Source organism: Triturus cristatus, chromosome 3_1 (assembly GCF_964204655.1).
Source record: "Triturus cristatus chromosome 3_1, aTriCri1.1, whole genome shotgun sequence".
NCBI classification, from domain to species: Eukaryota; Metazoa; Chordata; class Amphibia; order Caudata; family Salamandridae; genus Triturus; species Triturus cristatus.
In genome coordinates, this window is record NC_140583.1 from 461,180,575 (window position 1) to 461,193,553 (window position 12,979).

A 12,979-nucleotide genomic window follows, 5' to 3' on the forward strand; every position below is an offset into this window, starting at 1 on the left:
TGCAGGTGGTTTCTATAAACTTGATTTGGCTACTGCTTACCACCAGGCTATACCGGATCCTGCTTCTAGACCTCTCGCAGCTTTCGTCTCTTACTGGCACATTGCAATACTGCAGAATGCCTTTTATGTTGGATTTGGCGGCTACTGTTTTCCAGAGGATCATGTTCTGAATGTTTAAAGGTATAAAAGGAATGGCAGTTTTCCATGGTTACATCTTGATACATGCTACCAATAGAGAGGTACATGACTCTGTTTTTGGAAAGGTTTTTGTAAATTATGCAGGAGCAAGAGTTTATTCTTAGGGCAGAAAAGTGTGTCTAAAGCATGTTGTGTCTGAGAGTAGGGTTGAACTGAGACTGTTTGGTAAGCTACATTAACACCTGTGACCCTATCAACTTGGACTGGCACTTTTGGATACGTTTCTCAATCTACACTTATACTGCTAATCCAAATGTTCAAAGATCACAGTACAGGCAAAGATGACTTGGCCACTGATAGCTTCTCCTCTGTCAACTAACCACATGCCTTCACCAACATTCAGCTAAAAATTGAAAGAATAAGTTTCTGTCAACTAACCACATGCCTTCACCAACATTCAGCTAAAAATTTAAAGAATAAGTTTCAAATTAACTATCTTCTCGACTATGGCCCTTTTTATGAGTGGCAGGGGATAAGTAATTATAGTTACAAGGCCCATCTGTAATATAATACTATGTGTTTACACAGTTGCTGAAAATCATACATGAAACGTTGCAGAAATACTAAATGCACCATTTTCTTCTACAGAAAGTCATAATCCAAATTATTTCCACGCCCCCAAAATTATCAGGACCCACATTTAATGATAGTTAAGCAATGTGAAAAATATGAGGCCACTCATAATCAAGGCCTAAAGCCTCCTGTGAACATTCTTATATCAATTCTGATACAAACAGAACACCTCAAAAACATTAATTGAAATCATCATTATAAAACAACTCCTTTTCCACTCAACTGGATAAAACTAGATGCTATCAATGTTCTTCCAATTTCAACCCTAACAAAATAAACTTAATTAGTAAACAATTAGCGACTACAACCGCACCTTTTGCATCAAAACACTCACCCCCTAAATGACCACATTCCCCATAATCTGCAACCTAAGTTGCCGGAGACGCCAAGCCTTCTGCATATTGCAGATGATCTCATCCTGTTATCTCATGTGAAAGAAGTACCCAAAACGTTGCTGCCACACAGGATGGTTATTTCAAATTATCCATACAAAACGAAGTTGTACCGCAATGCCTGAAGACGGCACATTTGAATAACACTATTTAAACAAGCATTTGCAATGCAATAGGTCTCGCCTTTGGGACCTTATAAGTGTTTAACTATGCAGCATATTATTGATCAGATTACATTAGACATTAAAGATATTCAAGTTTGTGTAAAAATCTGTGCAATCTGTGCATTTCAGACCCGAGACAACACATTAATAAGCATAGGTAAATACATTAGGTTTTGCCCATCTGAGTAATATTTTTTATTTTGTTGTAAGATTTTGCTTGGTGTGCAGTTGTGCAGTGTGGCAGTAGAGAGTGCCACACCAGAGGCGGGACTGCAGTGTGAGAGTGAAGAGTACAGCACTGGAGGCAGAGGTCCAGTGTGTGGGGAATTTGGCAGGAGCAAGTAAATGTTATTGATGTACACAGTGTTGAGTTGGGAATCAATGGCAGTTTTTTTTTTATTTTTCCAAAAATGGTGGAGGGGTGGAAGAACAACCTGGAAAGCACATGGGGATGGGAGCGTTAAGTGGGAAGCAGCATACAGTAGCGAGAGGGCAAGAAAACACTTGTATTATCAGAGTGCTAAAAGCAAAAGAAAGTAGCTTACACTTTCAAAGGTGCTTATAGAATGAAGCAGAGCAAACACAAAGATGATGAACGGAGTGCTGAAACCTTTCAGACACTCAGCCCCAGTCACAGATCTGGGTTGAATCCATCATCATTCTTTAGCTCACTGTGCCACCCCAGTTCAGACACAGCTATAAACAAATCACTCTGGACCCTGTGCCACATGGGAACAGTCCAGCCCGAACTGCCAAGCCATGTCTTCACTGGACCGGAAACAAGCTTCCTGGGACCGGTTTCTGGGTAACACCCTTCAGGCAGGCTATCTTGAATCCAGAGGCAAAGTGAGCAAGCAAGTTACTACTCCGATATATTGCTGCATAAAAATAATAAAATCACAATCTTTTTCAGTGGTGGTAGCAATATAATGGAACACTCTAGTCAGACTTACTATTCCCATTTGTGAAGGAACCAAACCCTCTCCCAATTAATGCATTTATAATCCACTCCCCCAAAGTTATTGTTTCCTATAAATAAAATTGCCCCTTTCAAAATGGTAACAGTGATTTAAGAAATACATTTACCTGTATATTGACTTGATAATCTGTTGGCCCATGTATAGATCCATACAGTCCAAAACCAACAATGGATATCCTTCTGTTTACTGTAAACCTTAAAGACACATGTTAGAGTTAAAAACATAGGACTCAACACTTCATCAATAATTATTAAAAGAGTATTCTATTGTTATATGTCAGCATGATGGGCCTTTAAATGCACACAACATTCACCATGAACAAATAATTCAATAAATATATGTATTTGTCATTGTCCTCAACTTTAGCCCCTGCACATTAAGATATTTGTTGAAAATTTTTCTTTTGAGAGAAAAAAAATATTTTAAATACATTATTATGCTTATGTTCCCGGGTGAAGACAGGAAAAAAATACACTTTCGTTGTGCCTGTCTGGAGTAATCAGGACTTCAAAGTGAGGCTTGGTTGTCTAGTTATCATGTGATTGCCCACCATAATACACCACCACCAGTGCATTCCAGGCATCATATTAATGCATAATCAAGTATGATAAAGGGCTAAACAACTAGAACTTTGATATCTGCAATAGATTTCTGGAGAGAACGAAAAGGGCACTACAATAATTACAATTCCTCATCTAGACTTTCTTTAAGAAGTAGCTTTTAGTCCCATTTTAAAAATCATATGAGGTCTAATAGTTTCAAATAACAAAATTAAATTCTAAATTGGTTAACCATGACTTATCAGATGTCTGTGAATTCCATCTAGAGACAGGAATGTTACCTTCCTTTGGGCTTTAGAGGTTTTACAGTTCCAGATACAGCTGCACATCAAGTTCTGATTTTTTGTTTTGTTTATAGTACTATCGGTAAATGGATTAGAAGAAAAAGTGAAAAAGTTAAGTGGTCTGATAACTGTGATTGTCTCAAAGTTATGTGGCTTACGAGTTTTTATTTGCAGAACAAGAGGACGGGGTATAGGTATGTAAAGCAAAGAGATTTGATGTGTTCATTAAGCAGCTTCATATATCTACCATACATCATGGTTGTTTACTGAATGTCAGCCTAGGGGGGGGAGGTGGGGGGGGGGGGGGCTCTCTTCTCTGGCTGGTTCTTGAAGATTGTCTGTTGAGGAGGACTGTGAAAATACACCGGATTTTTTCTGATGTAGTAATGACATTTTTTAATCAAGTCGCTGGCATACTGTGGCCCAACACTAGTCAGGGCATTTCCATGCACATGTTATTTTCTGTAGTGCAATTATCAGTAGGATATTGAGTAACTTGATTTTTGGATTGCTTAGAAATGGTATATTCACCAGCACTGAAAGGAAAATGTTACCGAATGAGTTGGATTATTCTGGGTTATCTTTGACAACCTTGCACCAATATTGTTCCGGTCTGTTGCATGAGAAGAGCATATGTTCCACAGTGTTGCCATATTCTTGTAATCTCCAGCATCTGGCATCTTCTCTAAAGATAGCTTTATATAATTTTACAGGAGATCATAGCACTCTCAGGAGACAGTTTAGGTACACAATGCAAACCCTTTCCATATTTTCTCATATTGGAATGTACATTTTTTACCCAAAGTTTTAATAAAGGAGTGGACAGGCATGATGTTTTGATACATTTGGTTGATTCACCTGCATCCAAATTGTATAAGGTTTCTTTTGTGAATTTTTTGTTTTGTCATTGTACTTTGGGTAGCAAGCATTATTTTCTGATCATTTTTAATATAAACTTTTAATGCAGCTTGCAGGACATGAAGTTGTTTAATTCCCTCAAAAACTGTGCTACTGAAATACTTTCATGAAAGTGATTTAAGGTCATGGTTCTGCTTCTCATCCATTTATCCCAGAACAGGTGATGTGATACCAGTTTCAATTACTGAGCCATCTTACTTTTGTTCAGCTTCCCAACTTGGTATAGTGTTTTCTTGGTGTTTGCCACTAAAGTTTAGGAGTGTTGAAGCCTATTTTATCAGCAGTGGTGAATGTAGTAACAGGAATGAGTAGCTTCCAATTTGACCCATGTTGTTGTATTGTAGTTGTTTGGATCTTTTCTGCCACTCATGATATCCTTATTGCATGTTAGTAAAGACAGAAATTTGGCAAACTGATTCCTCTTTCTTGCATGCTTTGTTGTTTTGATATTCTGAGATGTTTACATTCCTTGAGGAAGTAGGATAGTATTTTGTTGAGTTCCCTGCATAATGATTGGAGCAATTACATTGGGATCCTAGTGTTGGGGTGTGGAATTTTGAATGCTAGCATCAATTTAATAGTTACCGGTTCACCCCGCAACAAGAGGTTCAAAAGCAAACGTACCCAACTCATTTTGTTTAGGACTTCTGAAGTTTGGGCTTGTACTTTCTTCAATGTGATGGATATGCTGCCTTCAAAGAGTTTTCCCAAGTATTACATACTCGTTGGGCTCCATTTGAATTTAGAGTTTATGATATGGTAATTCATACACTGTTAACTTCTGTTTTGTCTTCATGCAGTTTATATTCAGATGTTATGGAGTATTGTTTCAATTTTTTTCAAAAGATTCAGGATGGGCGTTTCCAGTTAATTCAAAAAGATGAGGAAATTGTGTGCAGCCATCTCATATTAATTATTTTTAATGTGGATGCCTTGCATTCATCTGTTGTTCCTTATGTCATAGAGCAGAGGTTCCGGAGCTAGAATGAAAGGAAGTGGGGACATAAGCAACCTTGTCTTGTCCCCTTTCTAAAATTACTGCATGGAGTAAGGTTCCATCTACTAGTACATTGACCTTTGTTGTGAATATAGGATTTTACCCTTTTTGGTGACTTTTTGAGGGATGCCACAACATTTTAGTCTATTAAAGAGATACTGCCATTCTAGTCTATCTACAATGATTTTTCAGCACTGTATAGTACTCCGCAAACATAGCCATTCCTTTTCATTTTACAACACTGTTGTGAATTTAGCCTCAAGGTCATGTGTTTGAGAAGGATTCTCTTTGTTTAACAAAGAAAATGTTCTCTACGTTTAAGAGACGTGGAATAATTCCTTGCAGGTGTGTGGCAAGATTCTTGTGAGAATGTAGCTGTCCATGTTTATGAGAGAGATTGGTCTGAAGTTTTTGGTGGACCAAGTTTTGGTAAAATTTCTTGTGTCAAGCATTGATAGAGCTCTGTTATTTCTGCCTAGAGGTCTGCTATGTCCTTGCCAATAGTTGCAAGTATGTTTTGACTACTTCCTGCAGTGTTGAGACTTCACTTTAGAATAGTTATTGTACAAATCATAGAATATGAAAGAACATCGGTGTGTTTAGTTTCGATTAGCCTGCCTTGAATCTGGATAACACAGATCTTTGATTTTTATTCTTTATTTCTGATAAAGTTGGTTAGTGTTTTTCTGCCTCTTTTGCAGGATGTATGGCTTTTTTCTTTGATTGCAAGCAGGTATTAGTCCACCGAGGTCCGCTAGGTACAACAATGGTTGCATTCTAAGTTCAATGTAGGTAAGTGTTGGAGAGTAAGGTTCTCATTATGCTAAAAGTATATATTTCCTTATCCCTTACAGAGTTTTGCTAGCTTCTTGTTCAAATTTTCTTTTCTCAGCGCCCAATATTTATGATTTTGCCTCAGAGGACAGATTAGTACATTTCCCAAATCATTTCAATGGCTATTTCAGGACATTTTTGATTTCATATAGTTTTTGTGAATGATTTGATCTACAAATACTTTGGAGTAGAACAAGTCTGAGTTTAGTCGCCAATGTGGAATTCTATTTTTGATAGTGTTGGAGTCGAAATAGATTTTTACTGGCACGTGATCATAAAGTCCCATCTGAGTAACCTCTGCATTAGATGTAGGATGAAAATCTTTTGTTGAAAAAAGTAAATTCTCAAAAATATGTTGGTGGGAAAAAAGTGTATTCTTTTGGACTTGGGTTAAGAGATTCTCTGTATATTTTTAAAGTAATTATCTTCGGTTAAAGTTTTTTTTAAATTTGCTGATCAAATCTCTAGTATGTGATTTCCTATCCAGGACTGAGTCTACAAAGGTTTTGCTGTCTCCACCCGCGGTCCAGTTCGCATTTTGTGGGAGGATTTATAAGGACTTGCGTCAGTTTCCAAAAGACTGGATCTCCAGAAAAGGTGGTGTAGATTTTCCTTTATTTTTATTTCTTTATTGATCTTTTTAAAGGAACAGTTGCACGGAAAGTGCACAGTGTTGTACAGCTCATAACAGTATAGATATACATGCATGATAATAAAAAGAACATCAATCATACAACAATGAAACAAGGTACAGAAGCAATTCTCTGAGGAGGGAGGAAAATCCCCAGTAGATAGTGGGTATGTTCACAGTGCAGTGTCTGATACGTTCCTGTTGCCAGTATCTACAGTAAGCCAGGATTCCTTTTATATCAGCCGTACTCAGGCTCAGCATGCTAATGGACTCCACATCCCAACACTCCAACAGAGTACACACTTCATCCGCGACCAGACGCACTCCTCAGATTTCATCAAGGGGGTGATCAAGCAAATACTTTAACGGTTGCCAAATGGCGGGAGGTGGTTAGTAATAGTGTGGCGAGTAGGTCACACATAGTGTCACAGTGAATCATGTCCTGGAGCCAGGCTCTCACCTTCGGTGCATGTGTTCTTCCCCAATTTATAGAGATTAGAAGCTTTGCTAGGAGCATAGCCATCACTGTGAACCTCTGGACAGCTTTGGCGATGGTTGAACATAGCCCATCAATGCCAGCAGAGGTGTGGGCTGCACCACCAGTACCACCATAAGAGATGCGTGTTGGAAAATATCCACCCAGTATAGTTGTATTGGTGCGCAGTTCCATGCAACGTGTGGAAAGTCAGCTTCGGCCGTGGCACATCTAGCACATGCATGTGGTATACTAGGATCTATCTTAGCTAGCAGTTTCGGGGTTACATAGATTCTGTGTAAATATTTAAAATGCAATAGTTTATGTCGATGGTTGTTCTAAATGTATCGTGTTTGTGCACAGAAATAGTGTCAAATACTGTCTGTTATTGGTACACCGAGGTCTCTTTCCCAGGCTGTTTGTGCTTTAGCCCCGGCCACAGGGCAAAGAGATAATGATAGGTGGTATAAGCATGAGACTAAGTGAGTATCATCTGGTGATGCAATGACGAGTGTGAGAGAAGGGAACTCCTCCGTCTCCACCAGCCCATTCGGTATTGCCCCGATCAGAGATCGCTGGACTCTGTGCAGTAGGAATCTGTCCATGTGCGTAGCGTCCCCATGCATGGTGAGCTCTGGTACTGTGCACGGTCGTGAATCTTTAAACAGATCTTCAATTTTTTGATGACCATGCTGGACTAATGTGCGCTTGGTCAGGCCTTCAGTAGTGGGGGTAAGCCACGGGTTGTCTGCGAGTGGCAAATGTGGCTAATACAATGACTCATTTTGTAGGTATCACCGTAGTTTGGTCCATTCCCAGCAGGTCGTGGGCAGGGTTTGGATCTCAGCGGGGGAGCGCGGCAGTCCCTGCGGTAATATGGCGGATAGGGAATTGGGATATATTTGAGAACGCTCTGCCTTGAGATATTGGAGCCGGGCATCAGGGTGATACCAATAATATGTGAAGTGAGTTTGGGCCACTAGGTAATACAGATAAAACCTGGGGCGCCAAATCCCTCACGCTCGTACAGCATGATTAGTGTCTTCCAGCTTATGCGCGGCTGTTTACCTGCCCAGACAAGCAGAGCGAGCAACGTTCGTAACGTGCTGAAAACTTTTGTGGCTAAAGCGATAGGTATATTTAAGAAGAGGTATAAAATACGTGGCAGCACCACCATTTTTAATATGGCAATTCTGCCAACTAAGGAGATGGGGACCTTAATCCATTTTTTAATCTGTGACGAGATGGTCCACCTCAGGTCCATAATTTAGTCGGACCACCTCAGGGGCACTGTAGTGCAGATAAATGCCGAGGTATTTGGGGGGGGTAGGCGGGGGGGGAGGGGGCTCTGTACACCACTTCAGGGGGAACTCAAACTCCTCTTGTGCAGCTGCTGGTGTCAGCGCGAAGATTTCTGAGTTAGTCCAGTTTATCACTAATCTCGAATATACCACAAATTGGACAACCTCCCTCAGGAGTGGGGATAGGTTCTCAGTCCGTTTCTGCACAAATAGCATTATGTTGTCGGCATAGAACGATGCAGTCAATGGACCTGTGTGTTAATTGCAGCCCTCGGTGGAGATGTCCAGTATGTGGCTGGCGAGGGGTTCATAGCTATAATAAATAGTAGGGGCGAGTGGAGACATCCCGGTCTCGTGCCACGCGATAAGGGAAATTGGTGTGTTATTTCACCATTAAGCTTCAATCGTGCCACAGGGTTAGCATACAGGAGGCGGACGAAGTTTAAAAATCCAACAGGGATCCCCAGTTTTTGCATTACAGTGTATAAAAAGGGCCACTCCAACGAGTCAAAGGCCTTTTCGGCGTCGAGAAGAATGCCTGCCGCTGGTAATGTGGGTTCCATTGGATTCACCACAGAAACAATCGCATGTAGATTAAGTGCCGTAAATCGGCTCGGGATGAATCCAGCCTGATAGGGTTTACCTATCCAGTACCAGTAGTGCAAGCCGGTAATATTTTGGCCAGTATTTTATAGTCGTAATTGAGTAATGACAGTGGTCTGTATGATGGGTATTGACATGGCGATTTACCTGGCTTGAGCAATAGGGTCACGATGGCCTCCCGCATAGTCGGGGACAGGGACCCACTTTGAAGGGCCTCGTCATATACTTCAAGCAGTCTCGGCGCCAATTCGTGCTGGTAGGCTTTATAAAATTCACCCGAGAGCCCATGCGATCCCGGGGCACGGCTGCTGGCCATCCCTTTTATTGCTTGTTTGATTTCATCCTCTTCTATAGGGGAGGCCAAATAATTGCGCTTTCCCTCCTCCAACCAGACCATGGCTATCTCCTGCAAGTAGTCCGTCAGCGCCTGTCCTACTGGGAGTTTGAGTCTTGTACAAGTGAAGTAGTACATGAGGAAGGCTATTATGATGCCTCACCCCTTTGTCAATGTGGTGTCTAGGTGCGTGATGAATAAGGATTGGTATTGGGGCCGGAAGAGGAGGGCAAGCATTCTAGCGGGTCTCTCCCCCTCTCCATATGTTCGGGCAATTACATATTTACCAAGGTATTTGACTTTGAAGCAGCCGAGTCCGTGAATTCGGCCAGGAGAGCTGCGCGGTCACGCAGCGATACCGGTGATGGGGTAGTCAGTGCAACTGCGTCCACGGCTTTTAGTTTTTAGGTCTCACAGACCTGCATTGCAGCGCATGCGCTGCTCGCTCTGCGAGGGCTTTTGGAATCAAGGAGATTTCAGAAGTAGGCTTGAAGCCCTGCCCAAGATTCTGATTGGCTGTCATGTTTTATGGTAAACACTGGCCTCCGATTGAAAACAAGGCTTTTTTTGTTACAACTCTGTATCCTTTAGGCCCCGCCCACCCGGACTGGATCTTTTCCTTGCGGCGTTACAGGGGTGGGCTTTATCTGGTGGGCGAGCACTCTTTTAGAAATGTACACTCATGGGGACAATGGGCTGCAGCGCTATGCGCTTTCCATTTATTATTACTTCAACGAGCACTGCGTTCATTATTACTTCCACGAGCACTGCGCCCGCTAGGGACACCGCGCTCACTTTATTTATGTATATTTTTGCGGTGTCCACTTCAGGGACACCGCATTCTGGTTTTTGTTATTTTGCATTGAAACTGAGCACGGCGCTGCTTCAAGGACACCGCGCTCGGTTTCTTTATATATTTTTTAACTTTAACACTAAGCACAGCACCCGCTTCAAGGACACCGCACTCAGCGTTAAAGTTAAAAAATAAAAAGAAACCGAGCGCGGTGTCCTTAAAGCGGCGCCGCGCTCAGTTACTGCCTGGCATAATACGGATTCATTTAAAATAACATCCAGTGTTCCTTTTGTCCCCCTCCTCTCCGTGTTGCTTCATCGCAACCAGACTCATCTGTCTGCATCTCTGAGAGCTCTTTTAAGCTTGTGTTTTTTTTTTTATTGTCCACGGATTATCTGAGTAGCGAACAAGGCGTAGTGTGGTAAGAGCAGCGGTTTGTATTGCGCTCTCCCTCCATGATTTAAAGTGGCGCAATTATTCTGCCGGGCCACGAGACACTAAGCCTCGGAAACATTTACGGGTCGGCTACCAGAATATCGGTCCCAGAAATTAGGACAGATCGGTGTAGGTAATGTGCTAATCTGAGCTTTAACAACCGGAGTGCGACCAGAGTTACCACTCTATAAAAGCAACTCTACGAGGCAAAGCTAAACACCAGCATCGACTGGGGAGAGTGCCACTCATAGGAACGCGCGCAAACTGTAAGTGGGGCTTTTAGACTGAATGAAAAGAAAATACAAGTGTTATTAATTATCCTAGCACGATACAAGCATGAATCCCCGATGCTTAAGTGCCAATAAGGAATATGCTACTTACTAGTATGCATCTGTTCTTGGCATGTAGAGCTGCAGATCTACACACTTTTGCATAGATCGCCATCTGGTGTTGATGTTTGCAGTTTGTTTTTCCTCTTGGAAAGTCTTTGGAAGTCACGAGGTTGGTGACTCCTCCTTTGGATGGTATTGCGCATCGGCTTCGGCTCCATCCTCAGATTGTTTTTCGCCAGCAGGGAAAGATGGAGCGTAGTAATAACAGTGAAGAAACCCGTGTGTATCTAAATAAGATGAACTGAAACAGATACAGGTAGCCGGGGAGGCGGGTGGGCGTGTGTAGATCTGCAGCTCTACATACCAAGAACAGATGCATACTGGTAAGTAGCATATTCCGTTCGAGGCATATGAGCTGCAGATTACACACTTTTGCATAGATTATATAGCAGTTCCCAACCTTAGCGGCGACCAACGGTATCAGTTGCAGTGGTTTGTAATAATGTTTTGAGTACAGCCTGGCCCACACTAGCTTGTTGCTTAGTTTGCACATCTACACAATAGTGTTTAGTCAAAGTGTGCGGTGTTGACCATGTAGCTGCCTTGCAGATATCATCTAATGGGATGTTCCCTAAAAATGCCATGGAAGCCCCTATCTTTCGTGTAGAACGGGCTTTAGGGGGAACGGATAGCGTTCGTTTTGCTTTGTGGTAGCATATCTGAATGCATTTTACAATCCACCTAGCTATCCCTGATTTTGAGATGGGGTTGCCCTTGTGTGGTGGAGAGAAAGAGACAAACAGTTGTTTGGTCTTGCGGAAAGGTTGTGTTCTCTCGATGTAGTAGAGTAAGGCTCGTTTGACATCTAGCGTGTGCAGAGCCCTTTCTGCAACGGTCTGTGGTTGCGAGAAAAATACTGGTAGTTCTACAGATTGGTTTAGGTAAAAAGGGGAAATGACTTTAGGTAGGAATTTTGGGTTGGTACGGAGAACAACCTTGTTATGGTGCATTTGAAGAAAAGGTTCTTGTATGGTAAGTGCTTGTATCTCACTGACCCTTCTGAGGGAAGCGATGGCTACAAGGAAAGCTGTTTTCCATGTTAGGAATTGTAGTTCGCATTTATGTAAAGGTTCGAAGGGAGGCCCCATTAGCCTTGTGAGAACGATATTTAAGTTCCACACAGGTGAGGGTGGTACTCTGGGGGGAATTATTCTTTTTAGGCCTTCCATGAAGGCTTTAATGACAGGTACTCTAAAGAGGGATAGATGTTGCCTGTTTTGTAAGTAAGCTGCAATTGCTGCGAGGTGTAGTCGAATGGACGTATAGGCTAGATTACACCTTTGTAGGTGGAGTAAGTAGCCTATAATGTGTTGAATGGACATGTCCAGGGGATTGATGGTGTTGTTATGGCAATAAACAACATATCGTTTCCACTTGGCAGCGTAGCACGCTCTAGTGGTAGGTTGTCTAGCCTCTCTGATGACGTTCATACAGTCAGGGGGAAGATTTATGTACCCAAATTCTAGGATTTCAGGAGCCCGATCGCAAGGTTGAGCTGAGCTGTTTCCGGGTGTCTGATCTCTCCATGGTTCTGGGTTAGGAGGCATGGTGAGAGGTGTAGTTTTTGGTGTGGTACTACAGAGAGTTCCAGCAGCGTGGTGTACCACGGTTGTCTGGCCCACGTTGGAGCTACTAGGATTACTGTGAGGGAGTGTTGTTGTAGTTTGCGCACCACTAATAAAATGAGTGGGAGAGGCGGAAAAGCGTACGCAAATTTGCCTGACCAGTTCATCCATATTGCATTTCCTTTGGACAATCGGTGTGGGTATCTGGCGGCGAAGCTTGGGCATTTTGTGTTTTCGTGAGTGGCAAAGATGTCGATACGGTGTGCTAGCTGCTTTATCTCATCCCACTGTGGTCTGAACTCTTTTATTGTATTTTTAAACATATCACTGCTTTTAAGACATTTGTACTCGTTTTATTTGCAGCGATTACATTTGTCGTGTAAATTAATTCTGTAATTGAAAATTTTACCTGTCATTTGCAACTGCCTCACGCTTCCTCCCCCGAGCAGTTCTCCCCGGTCCACCACGGGCTGTCCCGATTGAGTGGAGGGAGGTACTTCCGGCCGGGGGGGGGGGGTGGGGGGGTGGGAAGGTCAGCGCACTAGTTCTC

General features: G+C 42.3%; 1 protein-coding gene across 2 annotated transcripts in view; it reads right to left on the reverse strand.

Moving 5' to 3' along the window:
* BTBD1 (BTB domain containing 1) overlaps positions 1 to 12,979 on the reverse strand; it is a 171,763-nt gene that overhangs the window by 61,661 nt on the left and 97,123 nt on the right. For both annotated transcript variants that reach the window (XM_085644275.1, XM_085644274.1), the window contains exon 6: positions 2,414 to 2,501. In XM_085644275.1, coding sequence (XP_085500401.1) covers positions 2,414 to 2,501 — 88 coding nt within the window. The remainder of the gene's footprint in view (positions 1 to 2,413; positions 2,502 to 12,979) is intronic.